The sequence below is a fragment of the Panicum virgatum genome, chromosome 5N (genome assembly GCF_016808335.1).
Source record: "Panicum virgatum strain AP13 chromosome 5N, P.virgatum_v5, whole genome shotgun sequence".
In the NCBI taxonomy this organism is placed as follows: domain Eukaryota; kingdom Viridiplantae; phylum Streptophyta; class Magnoliopsida; order Poales; family Poaceae; genus Panicum; species Panicum virgatum.
This window is the reverse complement of record NC_053149.1, coordinates 12,891,466-12,918,800: the sequence shown is the minus strand read 5'-3', so window position 1 is coordinate 12,918,800 and position 27,335 is coordinate 12,891,466. Positions and strand designations below refer to the sequence as shown.

At 47.3% G+C, this 27,335-nt stretch overlaps 2 protein-coding genes across 10 annotated transcripts; both read right to left on the bottom strand.

The window, feature by feature from the left end:
• Positions 1–1,655: 1,655 nt before the first annotated feature.
• Positions 1,656–25,669, bottom strand: LOC120676470 (5'-nucleotidase domain-containing protein 4-like). Of its 8 annotated transcripts, none has more exons than XR_005675846.1 (18): positions 25,258–25,669; positions 24,992–25,089; positions 24,421–24,540; positions 24,022–24,111; positions 23,826–23,941; positions 23,655–23,754; positions 22,932–23,003; positions 22,638–22,685; positions 22,486–22,578; positions 22,273–22,392; positions 22,054–22,159; positions 20,956–21,119; positions 20,227–20,361; positions 19,781–19,911; positions 19,437–19,499; positions 19,275–19,353; positions 2,179–2,462; positions 1,656–1,959 (listed from the first exon to the last, which is right to left on the bottom strand). XR_005675846.1 is itself a non-coding variant. In XM_039957769.1 (17 exons), the coding sequence occupies exons 1-17, from the start codon at positions 25,583–25,585 to the stop codon at positions 10,347–10,349; spliced, it is 1,920 nt and encodes a 639-aa protein (XP_039813703.1). In that variant the 5' UTR covers positions 25,586–25,667; the 3' UTR covers positions 9,967–10,346. The 8 variants fall into 8 exon arrangements, 2 of the variants coding, with proteins under 2 accessions (XP_039813703.1, XP_039813704.1); XR_005675844.1 differs by having other exon boundaries at positions 1,721–1,959; positions 2,228–2,462; XR_005675847.1 differs by having other exon boundaries at positions 1,721–1,959; positions 2,228–2,462; positions 22,486–22,563; positions 25,258–25,667.
• LOC120676474 lies at positions 4,743–8,605 on the bottom strand. Of its 2 annotated transcripts, none has more exons than XM_039957776.1 (5): positions 8,303–8,605; positions 6,313–6,772; positions 5,983–6,239; positions 5,256–5,908; positions 4,743–5,145 (listed from the first exon to the last, which is right to left on the bottom strand). In XM_039957776.1, the coding sequence occupies exons 1-5, from the start codon at positions 8,513–8,515 to the stop codon at positions 4,905–4,907; spliced, it is 1,824 nt and encodes a 607-aa protein (XP_039813710.1). In that variant the 5' UTR covers positions 8,516–8,605; the 3' UTR covers positions 4,743–4,904. The 2 variants fall into 2 exon arrangements, with proteins under 2 accessions (XP_039813710.1, XP_039813709.1); XM_039957775.1 differs by having other exon boundaries at positions 4,745–5,152; positions 5,227–5,908; positions 8,303–8,603.
• Positions 25,670–27,335: the final 1,666 nt, after the last annotated feature.

Below are 27,335 nucleotides of genomic sequence, written 5' to 3'. Positions count from 1 at the left end.
TGGCAAGTGAAGTCTTCATGTTTCGAAGAAACGGAGCTCCACCATGGCTTCCTGATGTTTAGGAGAATACCATGCTGTTGCCTTTGCGGAACCTAGGACCTTCAGAGCCCAATCAATCGCAAATATTGAATCATCCACTCGGACAAAATGGTCCTGGTTTCTAGGATCAATGGCAACAGAGGATTCAACGCGAAAACTGAAAGGCCCAACTATCTGCAACAAGAATAAGAAAGAGTCAAATATGAACTAAAATTCTACTACAATAGCTTTCACACACAATGACCATCTTGTTATCTGCTCTGGATTTATCTAAGGCAGGCAATCAGAGAAAGCTTTCCTTTGCAAGATAAGATTAAGCTCTCCTGCAATGCATTCATTAGTATTATTAATAATGTGAAAGCTTTCCTGAATTATTGTGGTTAGTCCACAGTAACCCAGTTTTTTTTTTCAAAATCTTTGTGCAGATTGACATGTAAGCAGAAACTGAAACAATAGGAAATATGCCAACACCCCAAGTCCCCAACCACCAGTTAGAATGATATTCTAGTCAACAGATGTCAGTACACACTAAAACAAATACAAAGAAATAATTTACCTGCTGTTGAAAAGAAACAGTAACATCAGGGCAAACATCACAGAATGTCTCGATATCAGGTTTTCTAGAGAAGAAGAAATCTTGTGCAAGGCGAGAAGCACCACATAAGAACAATGAGCCCGAGGTAACATCAAATCGGGCACTTGCCTTTGTCAAATCCAGAAAAAGCCTCTGAAAATTCCCATATTGAGCAGTAAAGGTAACAGAAGCAAAGAGATCTGCAAAGGCAGCAAATTTATTCTTCTCGTTAAACATCCTAAAAGCATTACTCCTTTGTGTTTCATCTCGTATAGACACTCTCCTTGAACAATCTCCCAAATATCCACTGGCTACTGCACTTGAACAAAGGAAAAGAAGAAAAATAGTGAAATATCTGGTGCATTGCTTATGACCTATAAATCTAAAAGATTGCTACAAAACTCAAAAGATAATCATTTCACATAGCCATGCAGAGATGCATTATTGTCTTCTTTCTCATCAGTGGAAAACCAGGCGGTAAAGCATATAGGGAAACCAAGTCGTTCATGATACTGTATGCCAGTATCCATATGAAGTTACACGATATTATTGTCTTGCAAATGTTGAGATACATCACAACAAAATTTTAAAAGGGCACTAGGCAATAGTCGGGCGGCAATTGTTGGGCTAGGTGCTGCCCTAGGCAGTCTAGGAGGAAATTAGACACAAAGCTTGAGGGAGGTGCCTAGCACCTTGCCACCTAGGCATGGGCTAAGTGGTCAAGTTTTTAAACAGTGAGCTCAGCAACAGGAAACATATGAACTAAGTTATTGTTCGGATATGTTCCGGATATCTGAAAATTGAAAAATCACAACATGGTGTGTGAATGAAAAGGTTTGCAAAGTAATTTGAGGGGCAGCAACAGAACCTCCAGGCAAGTGGATGCAGAGAATTCTTTAAAGGAGCTTGGATAATAAATTGCAAACAGCTCAGTGGCTGCTTCGACAGGCAAAAAGCTGTGGTCAACATCAAATGAAAAGTGGATACTTACCAACGATACCAGTAAATGAAACATGTGAATCAGAGAGAAATACATCATATGGCTGAACATTTTTTAGCTTGTCTTCTTTTTTCCTCCAAGCATCAATACTTTTCTTGATGGAAACAGCTGCTTTGACACATAAGCTGGGCAGCAGAGCAATAGGAACTTCACTGGTTTCATCACCACCAAAATATTTTGGTTCCCCACTATTCTGCTGCAAAAATAGATGATAACTCAATCCAGAACTGGAGCCAACTGAAGCAAGGTCAGCTGATAATGACAATGGCACATCCCAATACACTCCTTTTTTATCAACATATAATCCAGGACAAGATGCTTGAACGGTAACATTTTGATGAGGAAGCTGCAATAGGTAAAGAGGCATCCATTCAGTCCAAATGTTTAGAACAGTAACAGCAGCAACTAGTCAAGTAAAGTAAATATTCCCAAAACAAAAAAGAAAGAGAAAACAGGAAAAAATTTCCACAAACCATTATCGACAACTAGGTGCTCTAATCAACAAACTGAAACAAGAACTTTATTTTTGTTGAGAAAGTGTAGTTCAAGCAACAAGAATACCCACAAATAACTAAATGTATACCCAATAGCTTAAGAGCATCCAGATTTTTTGCCTTGTGGTGAAATATCGCTTTTCCTCTATCTCCCTTCTTGATGTCATATAACTCCAGCAGCAAAGTGGTGTCTGGTGTGATCAAGAGTTCTGTGCCTACACCTAGGGACATAACATCATGCAAGTGTTTCTTCAAATCTTCGGTCCATGGGGCCTCTTCCTGTCGATTTGCTAACTTCTCTTTCACGACAGACACAAGCTTCTGAACATGAATTTTCTCCAAGATGGTAAAAGACCTGAAGAGATATATCAAGCTGTTAGTTAACAGAAGTTTGGTCAGAAGCTTGTTGAACATTTAGTATAATACGATAATCTCTCCTAGAGTCAAAATGGGGCAGGCTAGCCTATTATATTAATCTGGGAGAAACCAAACATTAGACTTTCCTCTCCCTCTGAGACGACGAAGATATAATAAACAAGAGGATGAAATGATAGCCGCACTTAAAAGCAAGTACTAAACAAAACAAAACTATACGCATACTAATCCAAACAGTTAACACTAACAAAATGATCTCAAAATTAAACAGTCTAAATTCACATATGAGTCAAATCCAGGAATTATCACAATCTGAGTATGAACCAAACCTACATTGTAATGGGCGCCTTACAGTAAGATTGCTGCAAGATGTTACCAGTTGTCCGTGAGGTGGAGGAGGTGGGCGTGGTGGACGGAGAGGCCGCCGTCGGCGGCCGAGAAGGTGGGGACGAGCAGGGACGCCATGAACCGGTGGAAGAAGTCGAGCTGCTTGGGGCGGGTGACGCGGGGGCCCCGGGAGAGCCCCAGCGGCAAGGGGTCCCCCGGGACGGGGCGCGCCGTGCCCTCCATCGTCGCCGGCGTCTCCGCGTCCAGCTCCCACCGCCCGTCCCCCTCCGACATCCACCGCATCCGCCGCAACAACATCGCCGCCGTCGCAGCCGGCGCCGGGCCGCGCTTTTTCCGGAGTGGGTGGTTTGATTTCGCGTCGGAACGCAGCAGGCGGGCGAGGAGCGCGACTGCGCGAGGATAGGGGTGACGTCACGTGCCACGCAAGGCGCCTACCTCGACGCACTACGGTGGCGACTGGCGAGCAAGGTTTTTTTATCCGACCGGTTCAACCGAACCGCCGGCCACCGGTTCCGGTTAACCGGACCGGTTGGATCGGTTACCGATTCCGACCGGCCAAATTCAAAACCGAATTCAAACGTTACCGTTCTAACGGTTAGGACCGGTTAGCCGGCCGGTTTGTTGGTAAAACCGGACCGGTTGCACCGGTTACCGGCCTTTGAACAAAATAAGCCGACAGTTTTAAATTGGTTCCGTGGTGTAAAATAAAAGGAAATTTTGGTATGAACTATGCACATATTAATGTAAAATACCACACCAAAGTAACAATTTATAATTATGCAGAGATATACAATATTAATGCGCGTGCATACAAATACCATAGTCCTAATCGTGCCTAGAAATACAGTAGTCACTGATACACATTAATAATAGTTCAACGTAAGAATGGGAAGACCCCCATTCTGGACGCCATTTGGTATTCGGCGATGGACATCACATTCAAACCTCGCACTCTAAGCAGTTCAGCCTTGTAGTCTTGCCAAGATTGCCCTGTCCACGCCGATGTTGTCTCCCATTCCTGAACTAACATAGTGTAAAAATGGGGGTCTTCCCATTCGTACACCCATCTCGTCTGTGGCTCCATGCTGATGTCAGGTATGGGATAGTGAAAAGAGTGGCTGGAATCGCTATAGGAGGAAGAAGAGTATTGTGGAGTATCGTTGTCCGTCGGTCCAACCGTTCTCCTCGGCGATTCCGGTGCTCCATGATCGGGGTCATGTGTAGCATGTGTGAACTGAGTCTCCCCTGCAATTAATCATATATAATAATTAGTACTCATAATCAGAAACAGGTGTGCATATATAGGTGCAATGTATACCTGTGAAACGAATGGGAATACCACCACCACTACCACCACCACCAGCAGCAGCATCTGCACCGTCACTACCGTCACCATCACCAGCGGAGCTGCTATCCCCAGTCTCTTGATACGGTGGACTACGCTCACCATCGCCATCATCTGTGGACGTGTCGTTGTTCACTGATTTTGCTGTTGCTTTTCCTTTTTGTTTTTGACGCTTCGAGTCACCCTTCGTATGCCCCCTCTGGAATTTCCTCTTCCCTAGGTGAGTGTCACCCACATGTCTACGTGCCCAATCGCTGATGCAAGCATCCCCCGTAGTGTCACGTAGATCTGAGAGGTTTATTTGATCCCTGACAATATGAGACGGGAGAGGGACGTCTCCGTCATCATCATCCTCGTCCAGAACTGGAGCGCGGTTAGATCGACCATATTCCATCCATTCCCGCACCGGATTATTCTCATCATAAAATGAAAGATGGGCCAGCTGGTCGATAAAATCACCTTCTTCACGTATCGGTGGGCCGGAGACCTCCTCTAGTCGCAGACGAAGGTTGTAGTTGACATAGACCAGCTTGTTAAGTTTCTTGTGCGACAATCGATTGCGAACTTTTGTATGCAGCAAGGCAAAAGTACTCCAGTTGCGCTCGCATCCACTGGACGAACAACATTGTGAAACAAGCCGCATGGCAAGATACTGCAGCTTTGGAGTGCTTGATCCGAACATCATCCACCAGAACGCTGTATGTGCAACCAAGTATGTAAGCAATATATTCAAATATAGAGAAAACAACAATATGTTACGGAGTAACTCTTACATGGGGATGTCTTTGGATCCATCGCCATTCTCATTGCCATTTCACTGCCAAACTCGCCAACCTTCTGCCGAAACACCTCAAGCTCCTGCAATGCCTGCACGGCGCTCTGGACATCCGTCATGCGCTCAAATGTATCCTTGAGTCCACGGAACATTTCTTGAGTTGGTTCCATCGTGTATGAATACCTCGGATTTAGGACAGCAGCTGCAAAATATAAATCACTTCAAATAAGCATAAGTTTCATAGAGTTCCAAAATAGATGACTCGTATAGTCTTACCTGGACCCACATACGTGCCTATGAAAAGGTCACGCATCCTATCGTCCATAACCTTAAGATACTCGTCCCGAGTGGAAACATTATTTCCAAAGAAAGATTGCAGCTCCTGTCTCGTATTCTGGTACGACATCACGACTTCGCACATGTTGGGCCGCTTGTCCTGATCAGCGAAGCGAAGGAACTTGTATATTGCTTGAACTGTGTCGATGACATATTTCAATCCGTCCCACCACTCCAAATTTGAAAACCTGGAATGAGTAAATCGACCATCTTCGGTATCTGCCCATTTGCTTTGTAAAAACTCAGTAGATGCCATCCACTGCATGAAACGATCACGTTTCCGATAGATGCTCTCTAAGAACATGTAATTGGTTCCAAATCGAGTGGCATTCCACTTGACCAACTCACCACCGATTGCGTTCCTCATCATTGTATTCAACTGACCATGATTGTGTAACCAATTAGAAATTCGCTTGCATTGCTTGATCGTACCAGAATGTTCGGGCCTTCGAGCTATATCCTTCAACATCAAATTGACGGTGTGTGCTAGACAAGGTGTCCAAAGAATGTGTTCATACACCTCTCCTAGTGCCTTGCAAGCTTTCTTGTAATTCGAGCCATTATCGGTGACTATATGCACGACATTCTCCGGTCCAATCTCGTCCACCACCTTTCGAATCTCCTGTCAAAATAGGTAGGATTTTTTAGTAAGTTTCAAAATATACTCAAAGTGAATGGGACATGTTTAGGGCCTACCCTAAGCAAATATGTGCTATCTTGAGTTCTTCCACTCGCATCAATAGACTTGTGGAACCACATGACTCCATTGCAGTATATCAAAAAGTTGATGACACTCATCCTCGTCGGCCCAGTCCATGAATCACACATCAACGTGACGCCAAATAAGGGCCAGTCTTTCCGAAACTTTACGTACCTCGTCTTCAAGTCTTGCTCGTTCTGATCAAGGTACTTGCCATCAATATCCCGTCCAGTTGGTGATGCGATACCTTCACCTGCAAATATATGAAAATCATGAGATACAGAAATGTAAGCTCATAGGTGTCATACGAATGAAAGAAAACATACCCCACTTCTGTGTCTCCCTGACCGCGCTGACAAAGTAAGGATTGTCAGCCTGTCTTCCAGGTACTCCCGCAAAATGGAAAAACTTTGACCAAGCTTTACCAATAGCTTCCTTTGCATTCCTACCCTTCTGCGTCCAGGAGCCTGTATCAATTCTTTGTTGGGTCATTCCTCTTCTCCCACCGGATGCCACATTATAATCCTCCACCGCAGGACTCTCCCTCTGCGAAGTTGCCCTACGCAACATCCTCTGCAAAGGATTCCCCCTCGTCGAACCACTATCCCCTCCATGCTCGTATACACCTCCTCTCTGTTCCACCCCCCGTCGGTACACTGCTTCCGCTCTCGATTGGTCCAAGGCACGCTGCAGCTGAGTCTCCTCATCTTCTTCTTCACCGGGATAGTTTCCCTCCGCTGCAGCCTTCTCCCGTCTCAACCTCTCTCGAGCCCGTTCAGCAGTTGCCTTCTGTAACGAACATGGCACCATTGATGCCATTTCGAGTGATTTTGGTGATCGAATGACAACACAACACTTGGACTAATATGATTGTTAAGATGATCATTCTCAGGCTTTTAGGTTCAAGTGATGACAAAGAGAAAGAGAAGATAGGCGTAGCAAGGCCCGATGGACTGCCCCTACGGGGGTTCCGCTACCCGGTTAGCGGACGGGGGTCGAGGGGGAGCCGCCCCTCGCGGGTCTCAGGGCAGCGCCCTGAAAGCTCTTCGATTCAGGAGCACCGGAAGAACCGACGCCAGGGCATCGGAGCATCCGATGGTAGTCGGAAGAACCGACGCCTTGATACTTTGGTGCAGAAGGGAATCGAAGCCAAGTCAGCCTATAGGCACCGGTTGAACCGACGGTCCAAAATAGGGCATCGGTGCAATGGCCGTCCTTTGTACCAGAGACGATGTCAAGTGCCCAGAAGAAGGTTCTTCAGCACCGGTTCAACCGACGGTGCATCGGTGCATACCACCGGTGTAATGACGTCAGCATCCAGGAGAAGATTCTTTCAGCACCGGTTGAACCGGTGAGGCATCGGTGCATTGCATCGGTTCAACCGGTGGTCTCTGCGTCAGCTGTCAGGACTTCAACGGCTACTTCATGTTGTGAGTGACCGGATGAACCGACGCTACCCCACCAAGAGGCATCGGTTCTTTCGGTGATACGCAGATTTTCAGCTAACCGTTGGAGCAACGGCTACAAGACTTGGTGGCCTATATATATGCCTCACCCCGTCCATTTGAAGTGTGCTGGAGTTGCTGAACATCCCAAACACACCCAAGAACATCTCCAACCACCATAGAGCTTCATTGTACATCATATAGGCTTAAGCACACTTGTGAGAGTGCTTAGTGCTTGTTTAGGGATTAGTTCTTGCGAGAGCTCCCTTGAGAGAAGTCTTGCTGCGGCAAGCAACTTGTGATCCGTCGTGTGACCCTCCGTCTTGGTGTGGAGTGGCAACGACACTTTGTGCGGGGGAAGAGGAGGCCCCCTCCTTGGTGGAAAAGCTCCGTAGTGGATTTCGGCCGGGTGACCGAGAGAGACGGTGGCGGTGCACTAGACTCGGTGTCTTGTGCGCACTTGCCTTTGCTTGCCGGCATCGCCTTGGTGGCGTAGTGCAAGACGGTGATCGGAAGAGCCTCGGTGTCCCGTGGACGTAGGCGTTTGTGCCGAACCACGTTACATGACCGTGTCTACTCGGGAGTTTGCATATCCTCTCCCTTACCGCTTTACTTACCGCATTACGTTTCCGCATTTACTCTTTCTTGCTTCCTTTACTTTCCTAGTTAGTTTGATTAGGATTGGCTATAGGTTGCAAGTCTTTTGGGGTAAGTAGAGGGTAGCATAGATAAACCTTAGTCATAACTAGCTTGTGTAGGACGTGTTAGGTTTATCTTATGCAATTAGATTGAGCCCTAGGATAGAAAAGCGTTTAGCGACCCTATTCACCCCCTCTCCCTCTAGGGTCGGACACCCCGGTGATCCTTACACCTTCCTAGCCTTCTCAATGTCACGCTGAAAATACTCCCGCACATCTGGTGGCACATTCCTGCAATGGACCACCTCCGCCCCGCGGTGAGCCAAATGTTGTTTCAATCTAGTCGCACCACCTCCTGCTTTCTGCGTATTACAATACTTGCACCGCCATCCGGGATAAAATTTTTCACCATGTTCCCATACAATATCTTTATCTCTACCTGACATTGTCTATCTGCATAAATGGACAACAAAGACATATCAATCACATAAATCCTAAATCAACCTAAATCCTAAAAACATATATGCACCTTAATATTCAATTCTACCTAAATCATTACGTCATACACTTAAATCTTACCTAAATCCTAACTACACCTAGATCATACATCTAAATCCTAAAACAAATCATCTAATACTTGCAAATCAACTCAAAGGGGAAAAAACAAACGGCTTACCTACCTCCCAGGCCGGCTTACCGCCGATTCCGGCCAGCTTACCGCTGCGCCCGGCCGGTTAACCGGCGCGGCCGGTTAGATCCGGGCCGGGGCCGGCTAACCGGTTCTGCCGGCCGGCTAGCCGCGCTAACCGAGCGGTTGGCCGGCGGTCACCGGCGGTCGGGCTTCCTGGCGCCGCCTGGAGGGAGAGGGAGGCGGAAATGGGGTGGGGGGCGCAGGTCTGAAGGTTCTGGGGGGGGGGGGGTGTGGCGCCTTATGTGTCGGTGACGGGCCGGTGGGCCTTAATGGGCCGCCTGTTTTTTTTAAAAAAATTCAAATGCCCCCAAAATATATCAAATGAATGAATATTTCAAAAATTTTGACACCATTACATTCCTCGCAACTTGAAGTATTTTTATGAATTTTTTGGGATTTTTTCATTTCCTGGAATTCAAATTTAAAATTTGAATTTTGCCCCGGTTTGAACCGTCCGGAACCGGGCCGGACCGGTTACACCGGTAACCGCGGTAACCGGTCCGGTTCCCAGCGGTTTTTTTAACCGTGCTGGCGAGCGGCCAGGTTTGGAATGACAAATTTTGAGGTTGTTTAGGCTTTCTTTCAAAAGAAAATATGTTTAGGTCCATTTGTAGAGGGATTTCGAAAACATAGGGGAAAAACAAGGAAGAAAGCATGGTGCAGGAAGCAAAAGGAGAAGGGTGAAAGCGACGGGAGGAAAAGCGATGTGGTGGAGCCAGACGGTAAAGAAAAGGCAGGGCTGGTCGCTTGGTCGTCAAATTGGGATCCTGAACGCCATTTCTGATTACATCAAACCATCGGCACTTTGTGCCTGAACTTTGGTATCAAGTTCCATTCCTCTATGTTGTAAGTTGACACGAGGCAAGACTATTGTTGCCAAACTTCCACACAAAGTGTTTCATCTCAAATGCTATATTACGCCTTTTTTTGTAACGGGACTATGCCTTTTATTTATTTATTTTTTGAAAGTATGCCTTTTATGAGTTTATCCTAGGGCTACCAGGAAGGCGTTGTTCTTGCATAAAGAGACTACAGCGTCATTTCTCCCACAAAATTCACATCACTACAGCGTCACAATTCACAAACAGATGCAGACGTCGCTCCACGAGTCTCTCTTCAAGCGATCGAGGCAGGCACTCACTTAAATTTTAACTGTAATAATAAATAAATTAACAAACAAAGTTACCTGTTACTACAAAAGAAGCATACCACCCAAAAGAAAGCACACTGTTCTGCAACGTCGAGTGATGTGATCTGCTGATCTCCAATTTACATGTACAATGCAAATGGTAGGTCTACACAAAAAGAAAAGGTCGTTGTGCCTCACTAAATCAAACCCTTTTTGGCCACGACAAAACAACTGTACGCAATTTTATCCAGTGCTATGAGTTAATCATTTTACATGATTTTAGTCAGTGTGCTATCATCTAATGATTTTACTTGTACATGCATACAGTTATACAAGATTTTCTGGGTCATCACTCATCAATCCAAATGGACAACTGTTGCAGCCGAGCAGCCATAGCCATACTCAAAATCATTTCATTTTCTCTCCGTCTTCTCTCCACATTGGCTTGAATAGACGCTCACTGAGCTTTAATGCTTTCTTCCCGAAAATAAGAATGTGCATCGTGAGCTAATGTCTGAAATACATTTCAAGGATTGGCAAGTCAATAGTTAAAAAGTGAAAATAGTGATCATTGTTGGTGTGTATAGTTTAGGCCCATCTGGAGGCCCATGTAAAAGCTACTATATTACCCACCCTATCTAGGGTTTGGAGGAATAAAAAAAATTAATCCCAAAACATGGTATGGAGCCTTCTCTTCCCTCTCCCTCTACCTCCCTCCCTCTAGCCGCGCCGCCGGCGCCGCCTCCCCTCTCCTCCTTCCTTCCCCTCTCCTCCCTTTCCTCTGCTCTGGATCTGGGCGTTGTGGCTGGCGCTCCCTCCTCCTCTGCTCTGGAACAGGGCCTGGGTGCCGCCGGGGCCGGCGCGCGGCCGCCGCCGCCCGCATCCGCCTGGGCTGGTGCTCGGCCGCCACCGCCCACCTCTGCCTGGCGGCCCGGATCTGGGCACCGCCTGGGCTGGCGCGCGGCCGCCGCCACCACCCGCCTCTCCCGCTGCCGCCTTTGCCGCCGTTGCAGAGGCTGCGGGTGGCGCCCCTCCTCCTCCCTCGGCTGCTGCAGGGGCCGGCGTCGCGGCCACTGCCGCCGCCGCCGCCCCGGGCGCCGGCGCAAAGGCCGCCGTGGCTGCCGCTGCCGCCCCGGGTGTTGGCGCAGCGGCCAACGCCGCCGCCGTGGCCACTGCTGCTGCCGCTATTGGCCCGGATCCAAGCGCGGGGGGCGCACACGGCGCCACCGCCGCCGCCGCTGCCCCCTCCTCCCTGGACTGGGCTCGGCATGTCCCCCGCAGACGCGCCGTTCGCCGCCACTGCCTTCCGCAGGAAGCAGATCGTCGCCGGAGCTGCTACGGCCGCCGCTGCTCTCGCCGCGGCCCTCCTCGCCGCTAAGACCGAGGCTGCGGCGGCTCAGGAGCGGGTTCGCGCGGCTGCCCTCGCTTGGGAGCGCGAGCGCTCCGCAGCCGATGCTCTCGCTCGCCGGGTCGTTGAGGCGGAGCACTACATCCTCCTCACCGGCCAGAAGCCCGCCGTCCCCTTCGTCAAGCACGGCACCTCTTCTTCCCACCAGGCTCTGCCCTCGGGTTCTGGACCCCGGCTCGACCCGACCGATCCCATGGTCGCCCAGCTCCACCTTCAGGCCGTCAACGTCCAGAACATCAAGCCCCTGGTCTCCGTCCTCCTCGACCCTACGTCCTCCTCCTATGGGCGCTGGCGGGACCAGGTCCTCCTCGTCCTCCGCCGCTACGCCCTCGACGACCACATCCTTCTCGACACGCCGGTCGAGGCGCGGGACGTGGTGTGGCTGCGCCTCGACAGCGTCGCCCTGTCTTGGATCTTTGGGACCATCTCTGTAGATCTACAAGACATCGTCAGGACTCACGGCGGCACCGCGCGACAGGCCTGGCTGGCGCTCGAGGGGCAGTTCCTCGGCAATGCCGAGTTCCACGCTCTCCAGCTCGACGCCACCTTCCGCACCTTCGAGCAGGGGGACCTCTCCGTTGGTGAGTTCTGCAGGAGGATGAAGGGCATGGCCGATGCTCTTCATGACCTCGGGTGTCCGGTGCCCGACAGGGTCTTGGTGCTCAATGTCCTGCGGGGTCTCAGCGACACCTACGACCACCTGCGGACATGGATCGCCCGCCAGAGGCCCTTTCCCTCCTTTCTGCAGGTCCGGGACGACCTTGTTCTCGAGGAGATCACTAGGGGTCCCGCGACTGGCTTATCCTCGTCCTCCTCCACCGCGCTCGTGGCTGCTCCACCGACTTCCTCCGCCTCGCCAGCCACCTCCCTCCTTGGTGCTCCTCCCACCGGGCAGACAGGGGGTGGGGGGGCGTGCTGGACGTCGTCGGCGGGGGGAACGTGTGGTGGTGGTGGTACTGATGGCCCTGCTTCTGGTACTGCTGGTACCGGTGGTGGCTCTAGTAAGGGCCCAGCTCCCGCTCCTGCCCCTGGAGGTACGCCCTGGCCATCCTTCAACAACCCATGGTCAGGGCGTATTTCGATGTGGCCGTTCCAGGGTCAGGGGGGGCTCTCGTCCACAGCAGCCAGCGGCCATGTTCACCGGTGCCGCTCCCCTGTTCGCGCCATCCTGGACTCCACCCGCTCAGCCCAGCCAGCCACCCACCTGGCCTGGGGGGTGGGACCAGGCCGCGCTGGAGCAGTCCTTCAGCACCATGGGGCTGACTCCGCCGGTCAGCACTGAGTGGATCGCCGACTCGGGTGCCTCCTTCCACACCACCCCAGACGCCGGTATCCTCTCTTCTGTCTGACCCCCACATCCATCTTGTCCTTCTTCCATCATGGTGGGTGATGGTCCTGTCTTCCTGTCAATGCCGTGGGTTCTGCTCCTGGTTTTTTCTGCCTACCGAATGTTCTTGTTGCTCCTCAAATGATTCATAATCTTCTTTCCATTCACCAGTTTACTGCTGACAATTCTTGTTCCATCGAATTTGACTCCTCTGGTCTTACTGTGAAGGATTCGGCTTCCCGGCGTCCGCTCCTCCGATGTGACAGCTCGGGGCCCCTTTACACCCTTCGTCTTCCTGCTTCCGTTGCTTCACCTTCGACTTCCTCTTCGTCTGCTGCCTTTGCCACGACACCGTCCTCCACCACCTGGCACCACCGGCTTGGTCACCCCGGCCGCGACGTTTTGGCTCGGGTTAGTCGTAGTACTGATGTTTCTTGTACTAGGGCTCCTGCTGAGCACCTTTGCCATACGTGCCAGCTTGGTCGTCATATTAGGCTTCCTTTTTCTCCTTCTTCGCATGCGACACATGCTTTTGATCTTGTTCATTGTGACCTGTGGACTTCTCCTATACTCAGCATTTCTGATTATAAATACTATCTGGTGGTGGTTGATGATTTCTCACATTACTCTTGGATTTTTCCTTTACGCGCCAAGTCTGAGACCTTTCCCACCCTCCTCCACTTCTTTGCCTGGGAGTCCACTCAGTTCGGCCTCACCATTAAGGCCGTCCAGTGTGACAATGGGCATGAGTTCGACAACTCCACCTCCCGTTCTTTCTTCCTTTCTCGGGGTGTTCGGCTACGCATGCCTTGTCCGTATACCTCTTCTCAGAACGGCAAGGCTGAGCGGATGATTCGCACGACGAACGACGTCATGCGCACCCTTCTGATCCAGGCCTCTCTGCCTCCCCGCTTCTGGGCTGAGAGTCTCCACACCGCCACCTACTTGCTCAACCGCCTTCCGTCCACAGCTTCTCCTGCTCCCACTCCTCACCACGCTCTTTTCGGTACCCCTCCTAGCTACGGCCACCTTCGTGTCTTCGGGTGTGCATGTTATCCTAACATCTCCGCCACTGCTCCTCACAAGTTGGTACCCCGCTTGACTCGTTGTGTGTTTCTTGGTTACTCCCCTGACCACAAGGGGTACCGTTGCTTTGACCTCTCCTCTCGCCGGGTCCTGATCTCCCGACACGTGTTTGACGAGTCGGATTTCCCCTACTCCACCTCCTCTACACCTTCTCCTGAACCAAGTTGGAGTCCCTGTTTTCGTCTGACCCGGTGGTTCAGCCACCTTTCTCTGTCTGTCCTTTCCCTGCAGGTCTTCTTGGTACACCGGCTCCGCCTCCGGTGATACCTACTGCGCCTTGCGAGGCCCCGATACCTTCTGTCGCGCCATGCGCGGCTCCGGTGCCTTCTGCCGCGCCACGCGCGGCACCGGAGTCTCCTGTCACGCCACGCGCGGCTCCGGTGCCCTCTGTCGCGCCACGCGCGGCCCCGGTGCTTCCTCCTGCACCTGCGCGCTACGCACAGCCGGTGCAGGTGTACCGACGTCGTTCGGTGCCGGCACCGACGTCGTTCGGTGCCGGCACCGGCGCCGCCTCCGGCTTCGGAGGCTCCAGCGTCGCCACCTCCACCGCCTCACTCGTGTGTCGAGCCGGAGGTGTACCACCCGCCCGTCATCCATCGGGATCCTGGTCATATTCATCCCATGGTGACTCGGCGGATGGCTTCTCAGCCCGTGACTTTCTCCGCCACCGAGGGAGAGCCGCGGATCTCTCCGGTACCCTCCTCTGTCCGCGACGCCCTGGCGGATCCTCACTAGCGTCGCGCGATGGAAGATGAGTACGCGGCTCTTCTCGCCAACCAGACGTGGGACCTCGTGCCGCGTCCGTCTGGTTGCAATGTGGTCACTGGCAAGTGGATCTAGACGCATAAGCGTCGGACTGACGACACACTGCAGCGCTACAAGGCTCATTGGGTTCTCCGGGGTTTCACCCAGCGGCCTGGTGTGGACTATGATGAGACCTTCAGTCCAGTGGTTGAAGCCTACTACTGTGCGCACGGTCCTCTCGCTTGCGCTCTCTCGCTCTTGGCCTGTGCACCAGCTGGATGTAAAGAATGCGTTTCTTCATGACACTCTGTCAGAGACAGTCTACTGCTCTTAGCCAGCGGGATTTGTGGACTCCAGTCGTCCGGACATGGTCTGCCGGCTCAACAAGTCTCTCTATGGTTTGAAGCAGGCTCCTCGGGCTTGGTATTCTCGGTTCGCCACGTTCTTGCTGACATTGTGGTTCACCGAGGCCAAGTCTGACACTTCTCTGTTCATCTACCGCCGTGGGGATGAGACTGGCTACCTGCTGCTCTATGTCGATGACATTGTGCTCACAGCCTCCAGTCAGCAGTTGCTTCAGCGTATCATCTCCTCTCTGCAGCAGGAGTTTGCTATGAAGGATCTTGGTCAGCTCCATCACTTCTTCGGTGTTACTGTTGATCCTCGCCCGTCTGGTCTTCTCCTTCACCAGCGGCAGTATGCACTTGATATTCTGGAGCGGGCTGGGATGACTGATTGCAAGCCTTGCTCTACTCCTGTCGACACTCAGGCGAAGTTGTCTGGTGCTCTGGGTGATCCCGTGGCTGATCCTACTGCCTACCGGAGTCTTGCTGGAGCCTTGCAGTACCTCACTTTCACCAGGCCGGATCTCACTTATGCCGTTCAGCAGATCTGTCTTTATATGCATGATCCCCGAGAGTCACATCTTGCTGCGCTGAAGCGTCTCCTCCGCTATATCCGTGGCACTGTTGACCTCAGCCTGGTTCTTCACTGCTCCCCCTCTGCTGAGCTGGTTGTCTACACCGACACTGACAGGGCTGGCTGTCCGGACACTCGCCGCTCCACTTCCGGTTATGCCGTCTTCTTGGGCTGCAACCTTGTCTCCTAGTCGTCCAAGCGGCAGCCGGTGGTCTCCTGCTCCAGTGCCGAGGCGGAGTAACGTGCTGTCGCTAATGGCGTGGCGGAGGCGTCCTGGCTTCGACAGCTCTTGGCGGAGCTCCATAGCCCGCTCACTAAGAGCACGCTCGTCTACTGCGACAACGTCAGCGCCGTGTACCTTTCCACCAATCCCGTTCAGCATCAGCGAACGAAGCATGTGGAGATCGACTTGCACTTCGTTCGCGACCGGGTCGCTATCGGCGATGTTCGGGTCCTCCATGTCCCGACCACCTCCCAGTTTGCCGACATCTTCACCAAGGGTCTCCCCTCCTCAACTTTCTCGGAGTTTTGCTCTATAGCCTCAACATAGCAGGTGGCTAGTTGTGGCTGCGAGGGGTGTTGTCCCTGTGTGTGCTTTCTTTGTTCTCCAGTCTTGAACTCCGTTCAGCATCATCGAACGAAGCATGTGGAGATCGACTTGCACTTCGTTCGCGACCGGGTCACTATCGGCGATGTTCGGGTCCTCCATGTCCCGACCACCTCCCAGTTTGCCGACATCTTCACCAAGGGTCTCCCCTCCTCGACTTTCTCGGAGTTTCGCTCTATAGCCTCAACATAGCAGGTGGCTAGTTGTGGCTGCGGGGGGTGTTGTCCCTGTGTGTGCTTTATTTGTTCTCCAGTCTTGAACCCCGCTGCGCCGGTAGTTCAGACTGCGGAGGGTGTTGGTGTGTATAGTTTAGGCTCATCTAGAGGCCCATGTAAAGGCTACTATATTACCACCCTATCTAGGGTTTGGAGGTATACAAGAAAATTAATCCCAAAACAATCATAAGTTAATTTGCTTGATTGATAGGAGCCTTAAGGATGGAGTCGTAGAGGTTAGAAGGCAAGGCGACCGGATTATCCTAATCCGGTTGGTAGTTGGTGATTCGGTTTTAAATGTGATCAGTGCCTATGCCCCTCAGATAGGCCTTAGTGAGAGCACCAAGATGCAGTTCTGGAAAGATCTAGATAGCATGGTTAGTACCGTGCCTACCAGTGAGAAACTCTTCATAGGAGGAGATCTCAACGGCCATGTGGGTGCGACTAATGTAGGGTTCGAGCGAGTGCACGGGGGTTTTGGGTATGGTAGTAAGAGTCAAGAAGGGGGGATGTGTTGAACTTCGCGTTAGCCTACGACTTGTTGATAGCGAATACCGTGTTTAAGAAGAGGGAATCCCATCTTGTGACGTTTCGTAGTGGACAACACTCGAGCCAGATCGACTTTATCCTTGCTAGGAGGGAGGATAGACGTGATTGCTTAGATTGTATGGTGATACCTGGGGAGTGTGTTGTCCCTCAACACAAACTTGTGGTGGCGGACTTTCGTCTTCGGGTACGTGTCCACCGGGACAAATGTGCCAAGATTGCGAGAACAAAGTGGTGGAAGCTTAGAGGGGAAGCGGCACAAGCGTTTAAGGAAAGGATGCTAGGTGAGGGGGCCTTGGGAAGAAGGAGAAGACGCAGATGACATGTGGCTAAAGATGGCAACATGTGTTCAGAAGGTGGCCTCAGAGGTGTTTGGCGTGAGTAGGGGAGGCAAACAGGAGGGGAAAGACACCTGGCGGTGGAACGACGAGGTGCAAAGGGCTATTAAGGAGAAGAGTGTTTCAAGCGCCTCCACCTTGACAAGAGTGCAGCCAACATCGAGAGCTATAAATTAGTGAAGAGGGTTGCAAAGCGAGCTGTGAGTGTAGCAAAGGGTAAGGCGTATGATGATCTGTATCAGCGGCTAGGCACGAAAGAAGAGGAGAAGGACATTTATAGGATGGCTAGGATCCGCGAGCGGAAGACAAGGGACATCAACCAAATCAAATGCATTAAGGATGGGACAGATCGACTGTTAGTGAAGGATGAGGAGATCATGGATAGATGGAGAGAGTATTTCGACAAGTTGTTTAATGGGGAGAGTGAGGGCCCTTCCCTTGAGTTAGATGACTCTTTTGACGATACCAACAGACGTTTTGTGAGGAGAATTCAGGAGGTAGAGATCTGAGAGGCTTTGAAGAGGATGAAGGGAGGTAAAGCGATGGGCTCTGATGGTATCCCCATTGAGGTGTGGAGATGACTAGGAGATATAGCAATAGTATGGTTAACTAAGCTTTTTAATCTTATTTTTTGGTCAAACAAGATGCCGGAAGAATGGAGGAGAAGTATATTAGTACATATCTTCAAAAATAAGGGCGATGTTCAAAGTTGTACTAACTACCGTGGGATTAAGCTGACGAGCCATACAATGAAGCTTTGGGAGAGGGTTATCGAGCATCGCCTAAGAAGAGTGACAAGTGTGACCCAAAACCAATTTAGGTTCATGCCTAGAAGGTCAACCATGGAGGCGATTTTCTTAATACGATAATTGATTGAGAGATATAGGGAGCAGAAGAAGGACTTGCACATGGTCTTCATTGACCTTGAGAAGGCATATGACAAAGTACCGAGAAATGTCATGTGGTGGGCCTTGGAGAAGCACAAAGTCCCAACTAAGTACATTACCCTCATTAAGCATATGTACAAGGATGCGACGACGTTTGTCCGGACATGTGATGGCAACACCACTGACTTTCCTATTAACATAGGCCTACACCAGGGGTCAGCATTGAGCCTTTATTTATTTGCTTTAGTGATGGATGAGGTCACAAGGGATATACAAGGTGAGATCCCTTGGTGTATGCTCTTTGCTGATGATATAGTGCTAGTTGACGAGAGTAGGGCAGGGGTTAATAGAAAGTTAGAGCTGTGGAGACGCACGTTAGAGTCGAAATGGTTCAGAATTAGTAGGACAAGGCCGTACATGATGTGCGATTTCAGCGCGACTAGGCATGAGGGGGGAGACGTTAGTATAGATGAGCAAGTGGTGGTCCAGAAGGATACTTTTCGGTATTTAGGATCGGTGCTACAAAAGGATGGCGACATTGATGAAGATGTTAGGCATAGAATTTCAGCTGGCTGGTTGAAATGGCGGCAAGCTTCTGGCATCCTTTGTGACAAGAGGGTGCCACAAAAGCTAAAAGGCAAATTCTATAGGACAGCAATTCTTCCGGCGATGTTATACGGTGCTGAATGTTAGCCTACAAAAAGGCGACATGTCCAGCAACTAAGTGTAGCAGAGATACGGATGTTGCGGTGGTTTTGCGGGCACACAAGAAGGGATAGAGTCTGGAACGAAGTTATTCGGGATAGGGTCGGGGTGACACCAATTGAGGAGAAACTTACCCAGCATCGGCTGAGATGGTTTGGACACGTCCAACGAAAGCCTCCTGAGGCGCCGGTGCGTAATGGGCTTCTTGAGCGGGTCGATAATGTAAAGAGGGGTAGAGGTAGACCTAAACTGACGTGGGATGAGTCGGTTAAGAGACCTTAAGGATTGGAATATTTCTAAAGAGATAGCTTTGGATAGGAGCGCTCGGAGACTAGCTATCAATGTGACTGAACCTTGAACTTATTTCTTTCGGGTTTCATCTCTAGCCTACTCCAACTTGCTTAGGAAAAAAGGTTATGTTGTTGTTGTTGTAATCATAAGTTAATTTGCTGACAGGACACTTATAAAATGCACCCTGTTTGCAGGATACTCTCAATTTTTACAATATCTAGTATCCTACAAACAAAAGATGAGAGTCCTGCAATCATGAATTTTTAACAATGTGATGTAGTCAAATGCAGATAGTATGTTGCTGTGTATTTACCTGTTCTTGAGATTGGAAATACATGAATGGGGTATAGTGTAGAAAATTTGAAACCCTTGATGTGTATATATCAGCATATCTACAGCAAAGGTAAATTAGTTACGTTCAGTTTGGGTCCCGTAAAATATTGTTCTCACCGTTATAACAATCATAGCCACTCACTTTTCGATTTGCCTGGTCAGATGACTCTTGTCCCATAGCCCAGCACGTGAAAGCCAACCCCATCTTAAGAGGGGGAAAAAAGGTACTTGCTTAGATTACTTTTCTAACAAACAAAGAGATGGAGCAGGAGAGCTATGAACAAGAGTAAAATTTGATTCCATAGACATGGAATTCGAATCATAGGGATTAGAAAATCAGAAGAAAATGGTTCAGTGAAATCTCAAAGCAATTAATTTTGTTAAAAAGCCATTCCTGCCAGAAATATATCAGATAATAGATCTGAACACCCAAATTTTAAGGATTTCCCAAAATTCAATAGCAGAAAAATAGTTTAGTTAGCGTACCTCTTATTGAAAAGTTCTCCATCTGATTCAAGCATAGGTCCAATCTTTTCATCTAATCTTTGCATAACAATGAGCAGTTTTTGCATACTTTCTGTAAGCTCCTGATCATCCATGCAAGTTGCAGCTAGTGTCTGAAAAATGTGTATAACAGTACAAGTATATCAAATACTTGAACAAATTTTTGGTTGGAAATATAAGGAGATTGTGTATGAAGCCATGCACACAAAAGCAGATATCTATAATATCATAACGATGATAAATTGATAATGAAAATTACTGTTCATCTCCACTGAGGCCACGAAAGAAAAAGGCCAAAACTACAAGACTATCTTCAGTTTTGATTAAAATTAGTAAAATTTATACATACAAAGGTTAAAATTCCAAACATCTAAAAGAAAGAAATTGAACATGCTGGAGCTCAGTAAAGCTGGTCTTCACTCTATTACCTGTGCAGGACGTGAATTAGAGCGTCTCTGCTGAGCCAGGCGAAGCTGGTTAAAAAGATCCCCCACAATTTCTTTTTGTTGTATAAGTGAGACAAGCTTTTCTATCTGACCATGGCTTTGGACCAGTGCATCAAACTGCAAATACGGATGAAGAAATTAGTAAACAAGAAAGTACAGCTTGATCAGCAACATAGTACATACACCATAACTTATTGTGGTCCTATCTAGGTTTGCTTTCAGGTGAATTCAGAAATCAGAATCAAACGACTTTAAATTAACTTGGATAGTGATCAGTGTAAGTGTATCAGCAGCACATCGGAATTAAAAGATACAAATGGTACAGAACGTTCATGCAATTTTACCATTATATCACCAGTAGATAGTGGTATTCTTGTAAGTATAGGAACCAACCAACTAAAACTGACCTAGAACCCATGTGAGACTGTGAGACAAGGAAAGTCTAAGGAGTTCTGCTGCAAGTTACTCACAATAAAATGAATTGTGTTCAATATGATAGTTAGAGAACAAAAACCTTTTCATTGTTCAAAAAGGCTTTCTCGAAATCAGAAGAAAAAAATGTACGATAGGAAAAATATCAGACAGAATCAGTAAAATGGTCAAGAGAAGGCTAAATCCCTCTAGCTCGAAATCAAATTTAAAATGCTAATGCCAAATGATGTACACATTGCCATTTTGTTCGAATTAGAGAGAAAAGGTAAGCAGGCAAACCTCATCTTCTAGTTCTCTGCAGATTAATGCTGTCCTCCAGCGTAAATGAACTTTTGATTGGCTTACATCTGTGTAAATATGGTCTCCAACATATAATATCTCATCCCCATGAATGTTTAGCGACTTCTCAACCATCTGAGCGCTGCCACCAGAGTATAGGCCACCTAAATGCCCAATTGATAAAAGGGTAGCAAGTCAACCACAAAACAACAATTCATCATTCAAGCTGGCAGTAAAAAATAGACAAGCACATATAGAAAAAAATATCCCCGATATTGCAGGATATAGTGACAGACATAGAAATGCTGCAGAGAAAGAAAGGTAGCGCTCATGTTCTTTTTTTCCCAAAACCAAACTCTCCCTTCTCCATCTTGTCATAAAATGAAAATCATGTGTGTACTAGAGAAAAATAAGATCCAAGCAGCAAAATTAGAGGGACAACACGGTGCCTGCACCTCAGAGAACCTAAACATCTGGCATAACAAAAGTGAACAGGAGGCTCCCCTCTTGACGAACAATTGAACTATAACTGCAAATCATCTTGGATCTGGAAGCTTTTGGTGCATACATACCATATAAATGTAAAAGGTTCCTTTGGTATGCATCACGTTCCATTTCAACAACCAAATTTATGCTGTATACCAAACAAAAAATAAGCTCAAACCCATGTGCACATGCATGTACCTCTTATGCACCGATAGAGGCAATGGCATATATAACCCACCTAAGCAACAGGATTCAAATAAGATCACTTTGTATTCTATGCTGTAATACGTTTGATGTGTACTTAGCTATGAAGTCATAAACTACTAAACTAGTGTAGTAGAAATTGATATGCAAAATACTTCTCTGCTCCTCTACTACCATGAAAGAATAAAGATCTTGCCCTTTTCCCCTTCTTGATCAATCTAAAGTTTGTCTCGAAGATATATTATGGTTTCCATCCATTGAGTTTTGGACAATAATAAACATAAAGCTAGACGATGATACATATTTGTATTATGAAAGGAACATGTTCATTCACAGAGACAAAAAGAAGAATTACTAGAGATTCTGTGAGATATTGGTTCACAATAGTAACAGTGCAAAGAATTTGACCTGAATTTGCTTTAAAACAGGGGTGCATCAATCCATCATCTGTTACAACCTCATACAGTGGATGTGAAAGTTGGAAAAACTCTGGCTTCCTTGCAGAGACTATAACCTACAGTAAGAATGAATTAAATGATCTTAAGGAAGGTGCCAGTATGTTCAGTAAGCAACGATTGACAAGCGGTCACTTCTACATAGTTGGCATAAAGGAGGCATACAACTTACCATCTCAAAAAGATCACTCCAACCCACATCATTAGGAAGAAAGCGATTGAATGCATGATTCATCATTTTGTTTGTATAATGGTAATCTGAATTAGTAATAAGAAGCAACTTTTTTCCAGCCTGATAGATATGAAAGGGGGAAGTCAGTACAGTAGTACAATGGTTCTATTACTTCTAGTTGATCATGAGCTGATAAGGTGGCACTGTGCTAACCTCTTTTTGGTCAAGAAGAGCTAAAGGCAGTTCTGGATCAGGCTCTACAAACCGCTCAGGCTCAGCCATTATTTCTCTCTGCATATCAACCAGCTAAAGAAATTTTCAGAAACAATATAGTCATATATCATACACAATAAACCAAATAGTACCTTAAGTTGGCCTTCTACATGTGCTCGAAAAAGTGCTTTGGAAACAGCCTGGAAAAAAAGACTGACTCAAAACTTTATAGGATACAAAAGTGATTAAGAAAATAAGTTCAACAAGTCAGCAGAGACATTGCTTGGTGGCTGCTAGGTTTTTCCTCTTGCTGTATAGATTGATGCACTTTTATTAACTTCCTTTATTTTTAATACAATGTTAATACAATGTTACTAATAGGTCTCTACCCTGATGTATTTCCTTCTAAAAGAAAAGAAAAGGAAGCGGTAGCGTTCATTACATACATTGTACAGCCCTTTGTAATCCAGTGGTCCAAGTTCAGCTGGCACCAATCCCTGATCTAACTTGTCGACCATCTGAAGAAAAGGCCATCAGAAGGTCTACCGTCTACATAATGATTTCAAAAGCACTACAACTATTCCCTGAATGAATAAAACAGGGTTGATTGTGTTAATGCATATGGATAAAGAATAAATAGTTAGACTTCTGAGCAAACAACATGTTTGTTAGATGAACTTTTCTCAGAACAATCCAAATGCCAGTGTACCACAAAGTAGTCCAATTTTATGGTACTACATACCTCGCTACCGCCAAACATAATGATAACAATCTGGTTGTTACATCCTCAATGAATATCATATCTACTATTACATCGATATACCAAATAAATGTCCAAATCTATAATGTAAGTATGAACAAACTCCAAGTCCTGGAAGGGAAGGAGAACATGAAACCGCTAGCAGAATTTCAGCTGGCTTATTTAGCATAGTATTTCATCTGAGATTTTACCATTTCTGCAAATCTTTTACAAAGTTTTTCACTAATACAGACAAACACTTAGCCTCTAGAAGAGTTATATAACTCAATCACATAGAAATATAAATCAATAGAGAAACCATTAGGCATCCGAATATGCAAATGAGAAAGATGGGTGTACACTTAAATAGTCTAGATATCAAGTGGCATACACATGAAATGACATTGTATGAAAGAAAAAGGTAATGAACCTGCATGAACATGACAGCTTCTGAAACCGAGAAAAGGGTATTAAGAAACTCCCATCGACTTTCTTTTCGCAGGTCCACCAATTCCCTTCCATATATTTCACTATGCAAAGACATGAATTAGAATTCTCATCTCTGGAGTGCGGAAACTTTGATAAAATGCGTTACCTCTACCTCACAGAAGGAGTGGAAAGCATCTGAGTACCATGCATGGCCCTTTTAATGTAACCAAAACGGTCAGGTTTGACCAAGTTTCCTTTTTCTTTATCAATAATGAGACCTCTTATGACCTGCGGCAGAGTAATTGTATCGATAAGGGTGATGTCTGTGCTTCAAGGTATTATGGATGAGGTACACAACCGTGCACTACCAGATCAGGATCAAATTTAAGGTCGTCAACTGGAAAACCCATGCTCTTAAGGTTGTCCATCCCATAATCATATGCACGCTCTTCCCAGGCCTGCATAAATATTTTGTCAATACAATAGTAGTTGTAGCGAAACAGTACATTTATATCAAATAAATCTACAGTACAAAACACTTAGAAAATAACACCAAATTATCCCTGACATCAGACTTTATGACCAAAAGATAAAGAAAGAATCAACTTTAATCAACACTTGAGAATTAAGTTCATACATATATCATACCTTGGAATTACCAGTCATATCAGTTTATGAGTTTAACATGTTTACAGAATTTTCTATAAGTTGAACCCTTAGTATCAGAACAGTTTACAGGCAAATCAAGAAAATGGGCAATGAAGTACCATCACATTGTAATGAATTAATGTGTAATCCATATCATAGCCAATCACACTGATGGATCGAAGATTTAGTGTCCTGGTGCAGAAAATTCCACGAGGAGAGTGTCTTACTGAAAATGGGTCCTGCGTTTGTAGGAAATTGACGTTAGTCTTGTTGTTTGAAAGCTGAGTGATTTTACATCATGATGATACTCAACCAAGATATAACTGGGGAAAAGGGGCAAGCAAAAATGGGAGCTGCAGAACATAATGTTAGACAGCTAGCAGACAGAACATAACTGCAAAACTAATTCTGCTTTCGATAGTGAAGAAATTGTATGATTATAGTGGACAGAAGTCTGTAAATGAGAACAACTGAGCCTTAGTGGACAGAAGTCTAAATGACTAAATCCATGGGTGATGAAACATCTTTGCTCCATCAAATTCTAGCAGATATGATGAAAAAAACAAGCTTCTAACAGACTCACGGTGATCAAACATCAGCGGTTGCTCTTAAAGAACATGAATAGAAACAAAAGATAAAATCCAAACAACAACGAGGACAAAATCACGCTAAAAAATGATAGAATCTTACTGCAATTCCCAAGTCATGAAGTAATGTTTCAGCTTCTTCCGCTTCTTTCCAAGCAATCTCTTCAATAGGACCATGCAGGGTTGACTCGCCATTCCCACCTAGTAAAATCGAAGCACTTGGGAGCAATTACAACGGAGTTACTATAATATAATTTTGATGCTGTTGCAGTATATTCCATTGGCCATTACGAAAATCGCGCAGTACTTTCGTCCACGAACCAACATCAAGTACGGCATGCACTCAGGATTAGGGAGATTGGAGCTCACCAAGCGCCTCGAGGCGCTCCCTCCGCACGTTCAAATCCCCCCTGGTGCTCTGCCCGAGGTAGTCCACCTGCGAGAGCCCCGACGAGGTGACCGAGAAGTAGTACTCCTCCTCGTCCTCGAACACGTCCTCCTCGCCACGCTCCCCCTCCACCGCCGCCGGCCCGCTGGCGTCCAGCGCGCGGCACCGGAGCGAGAGGGGAGGGCGGCGGCGGGGGAGAGCTCTGAGCAGGCGCTGCGGCCGCGGGGACGGTCCGGAGCGCTGCGGAGGCGACGGCCGCGGCGTGGCCCGGAGGCGGAGGAGGCGCACGAGCTCCGCGGCGTCCGCCATTGGTTGCTTCGCGCGCGGCGGCGGCGGCCGGCGGGTCTAGCCGTTTGGTGAGGACGAGAGCTTGCGCGAGGACTGGATGGGGAAGTGGGGAGTGGGCCCGGTTAAAATGGGCCGGCGGGTCTTTTTCTGCGAAATTTATCTCGGATCTTGTCCCCACGTGTGGAGCCAACAAAAAGGATAGTTAAACGTAAATAAATTTTATAGAAAATAAGAGGTTATACTTGAAAATTGCTGCGAATATTGTTTATCGTGTATATTTGCTCTTCTAGCACCGTAAATTAATATTTTCACTCAATCTGCGACCGCTTTCTCTACCTTTGGTGAAATTCGGCCACCTCTTTCTTTCATCCACAGCAAGATTAGGTTTCTTCAGCTGCTAGGGACCTAGGGTTAAGCATTTGTTGATATCAAAAAGACCCAGTACAGGGAATTTAGGGTTTGTTTGAAGGATTGTGGACGGGAACGAGGAGAGGGCGGTGGCAGCAGATCCAGTAGTGAGCAACATGTTAGGTAAGAGTATCTTTAAGAATCTTTTTAAATTTCACTCTCTAAATTATCATTTGGAGAGATTTCTACATAAAAATTATTTTTTATATGTTCTTATTTTATATCTTGTGTTCACTCTACAAAGATCATTTTCGTTATATACCTTTAGCTAGCGAGAAATACGAAATGAAGGTTAGGGATGGCTACATTCGGATAACCACGGAGAGAGTCTCTATCCCTAGCAATGTTGGGGGAGGGGGGGTTCATTAAAACCTTGGGGGAGGGGGGTTCATTAAAACCTCTAACCCTAATTGTATGGAAAGATATAGAAAATCTCTTGGAGTTGCTCTAACAGTTGAGCTTGATCTATGGAACTATAGGAGAGAGCGCATGTGAAGGTGGATTAAAAATGACTACGTTGGATCTATATTAGGTTTACTATGGTGCGTGTCCAACCGGATCCAAATTCTACACTCAATATGAGTGATTGTATTTTTCTAGATTCAATTCTAAAATTGGTCACCCTGTGTTTTGGTTTCATATAGTTTGCGAGGATCCAAATAGTAGTAGATAAAACAGTCGACCAAACTCGGAATAGAGCACGTGGCATATGTTCCACTAGTCGCCACAAGGGTTTCAAGAGATGCTGCCGGAGTGTCGAGCTCTAGAAAGAGATCAGAGGATTCGGACGCGTGCTAGCCTTCCGTGCAGATTTGGTTCGGTCGGAGGCATGAGCTAGGGGTACTCGCTCTAATCTAGTCATCACGCATGACGAACATATGCCATGCCGCGAACATATGCCTTCTCTGTTCTCTCTATGCTTGGAGCATCGATTCTTCCACTTGAGAATTACCGATATGGCACGCACAGATAGACCAAGCCTTGTGTCTGATCGTAACATGAGATGCGTATGTGACGCTTAGGTGTCGCAGCCACGGGCCAACAGACAACAGATCAGCGTTTAAGGGAACAAATGTGCATTCTGTTAATTTCCATTCCTACTGCTAACGTTTTCTGAAAGAGAGTATCTTTCTCGCCCTACACAGCATTGCTTATGAATTCTGACATCAAACAATACTGGTCAGCAATCTTGGTCTTTGGAAACTAACTCTTCCTGAAACCTCTCTCGGCAGAGCTTCTTGGCTGGAACTCTTCTTCCTTAATCTAAGAAAACGTTTATTGTCCATTTTTGCAAGTTCGTTCTCAGAGATGTGCACAAAGAAGAATCAAGAGCACATGTTTTTTTTAAGGATTGTGGAAACAT

Coding starts and splice junctions, on each gene's coding strand:
- LOC120676474 (XM_039957775.1), bottom strand. CDS start 8,515: ATGTCAGGTAGAGATAAAGATATTGTATGGGAACATGGTGAAAAATTT. Junction 6,773..8,302: donor ACATTGAGAAGGCTAGGAAG/GTGTAAGGATCA, acceptor TCGTTACAGAAG/GCAACTGCTGAACGGGCTCG. Junction 5,153..5,226: donor AGGCACGTATGTGGGTCCAG/GTAAGACTATAC, acceptor TATATTTTGCAG/CTGCTGTCCTAAATCCGAGG.
- LOC120676470 (XM_039957769.1), bottom strand. CDS start 25,585: ATGGCGGACGCCGCGGAGCTCGTGCGCCTCCTCCGCCTCCGGGCCACG. Junction 25,090..25,257: donor GGAGCGCCTCGAGGCGCTTG/GTGAGCTCCAAT, acceptor CGATTTTACTAG/GTGGGAATGGCGAGTCAACC. Junction 23,755..23,825: donor CTTTCCACTCCTTCTGTGAG/GTAGAGGTAACG, acceptor GTCTTTGCATAG/TGAAATATATGGAAGGGAAT.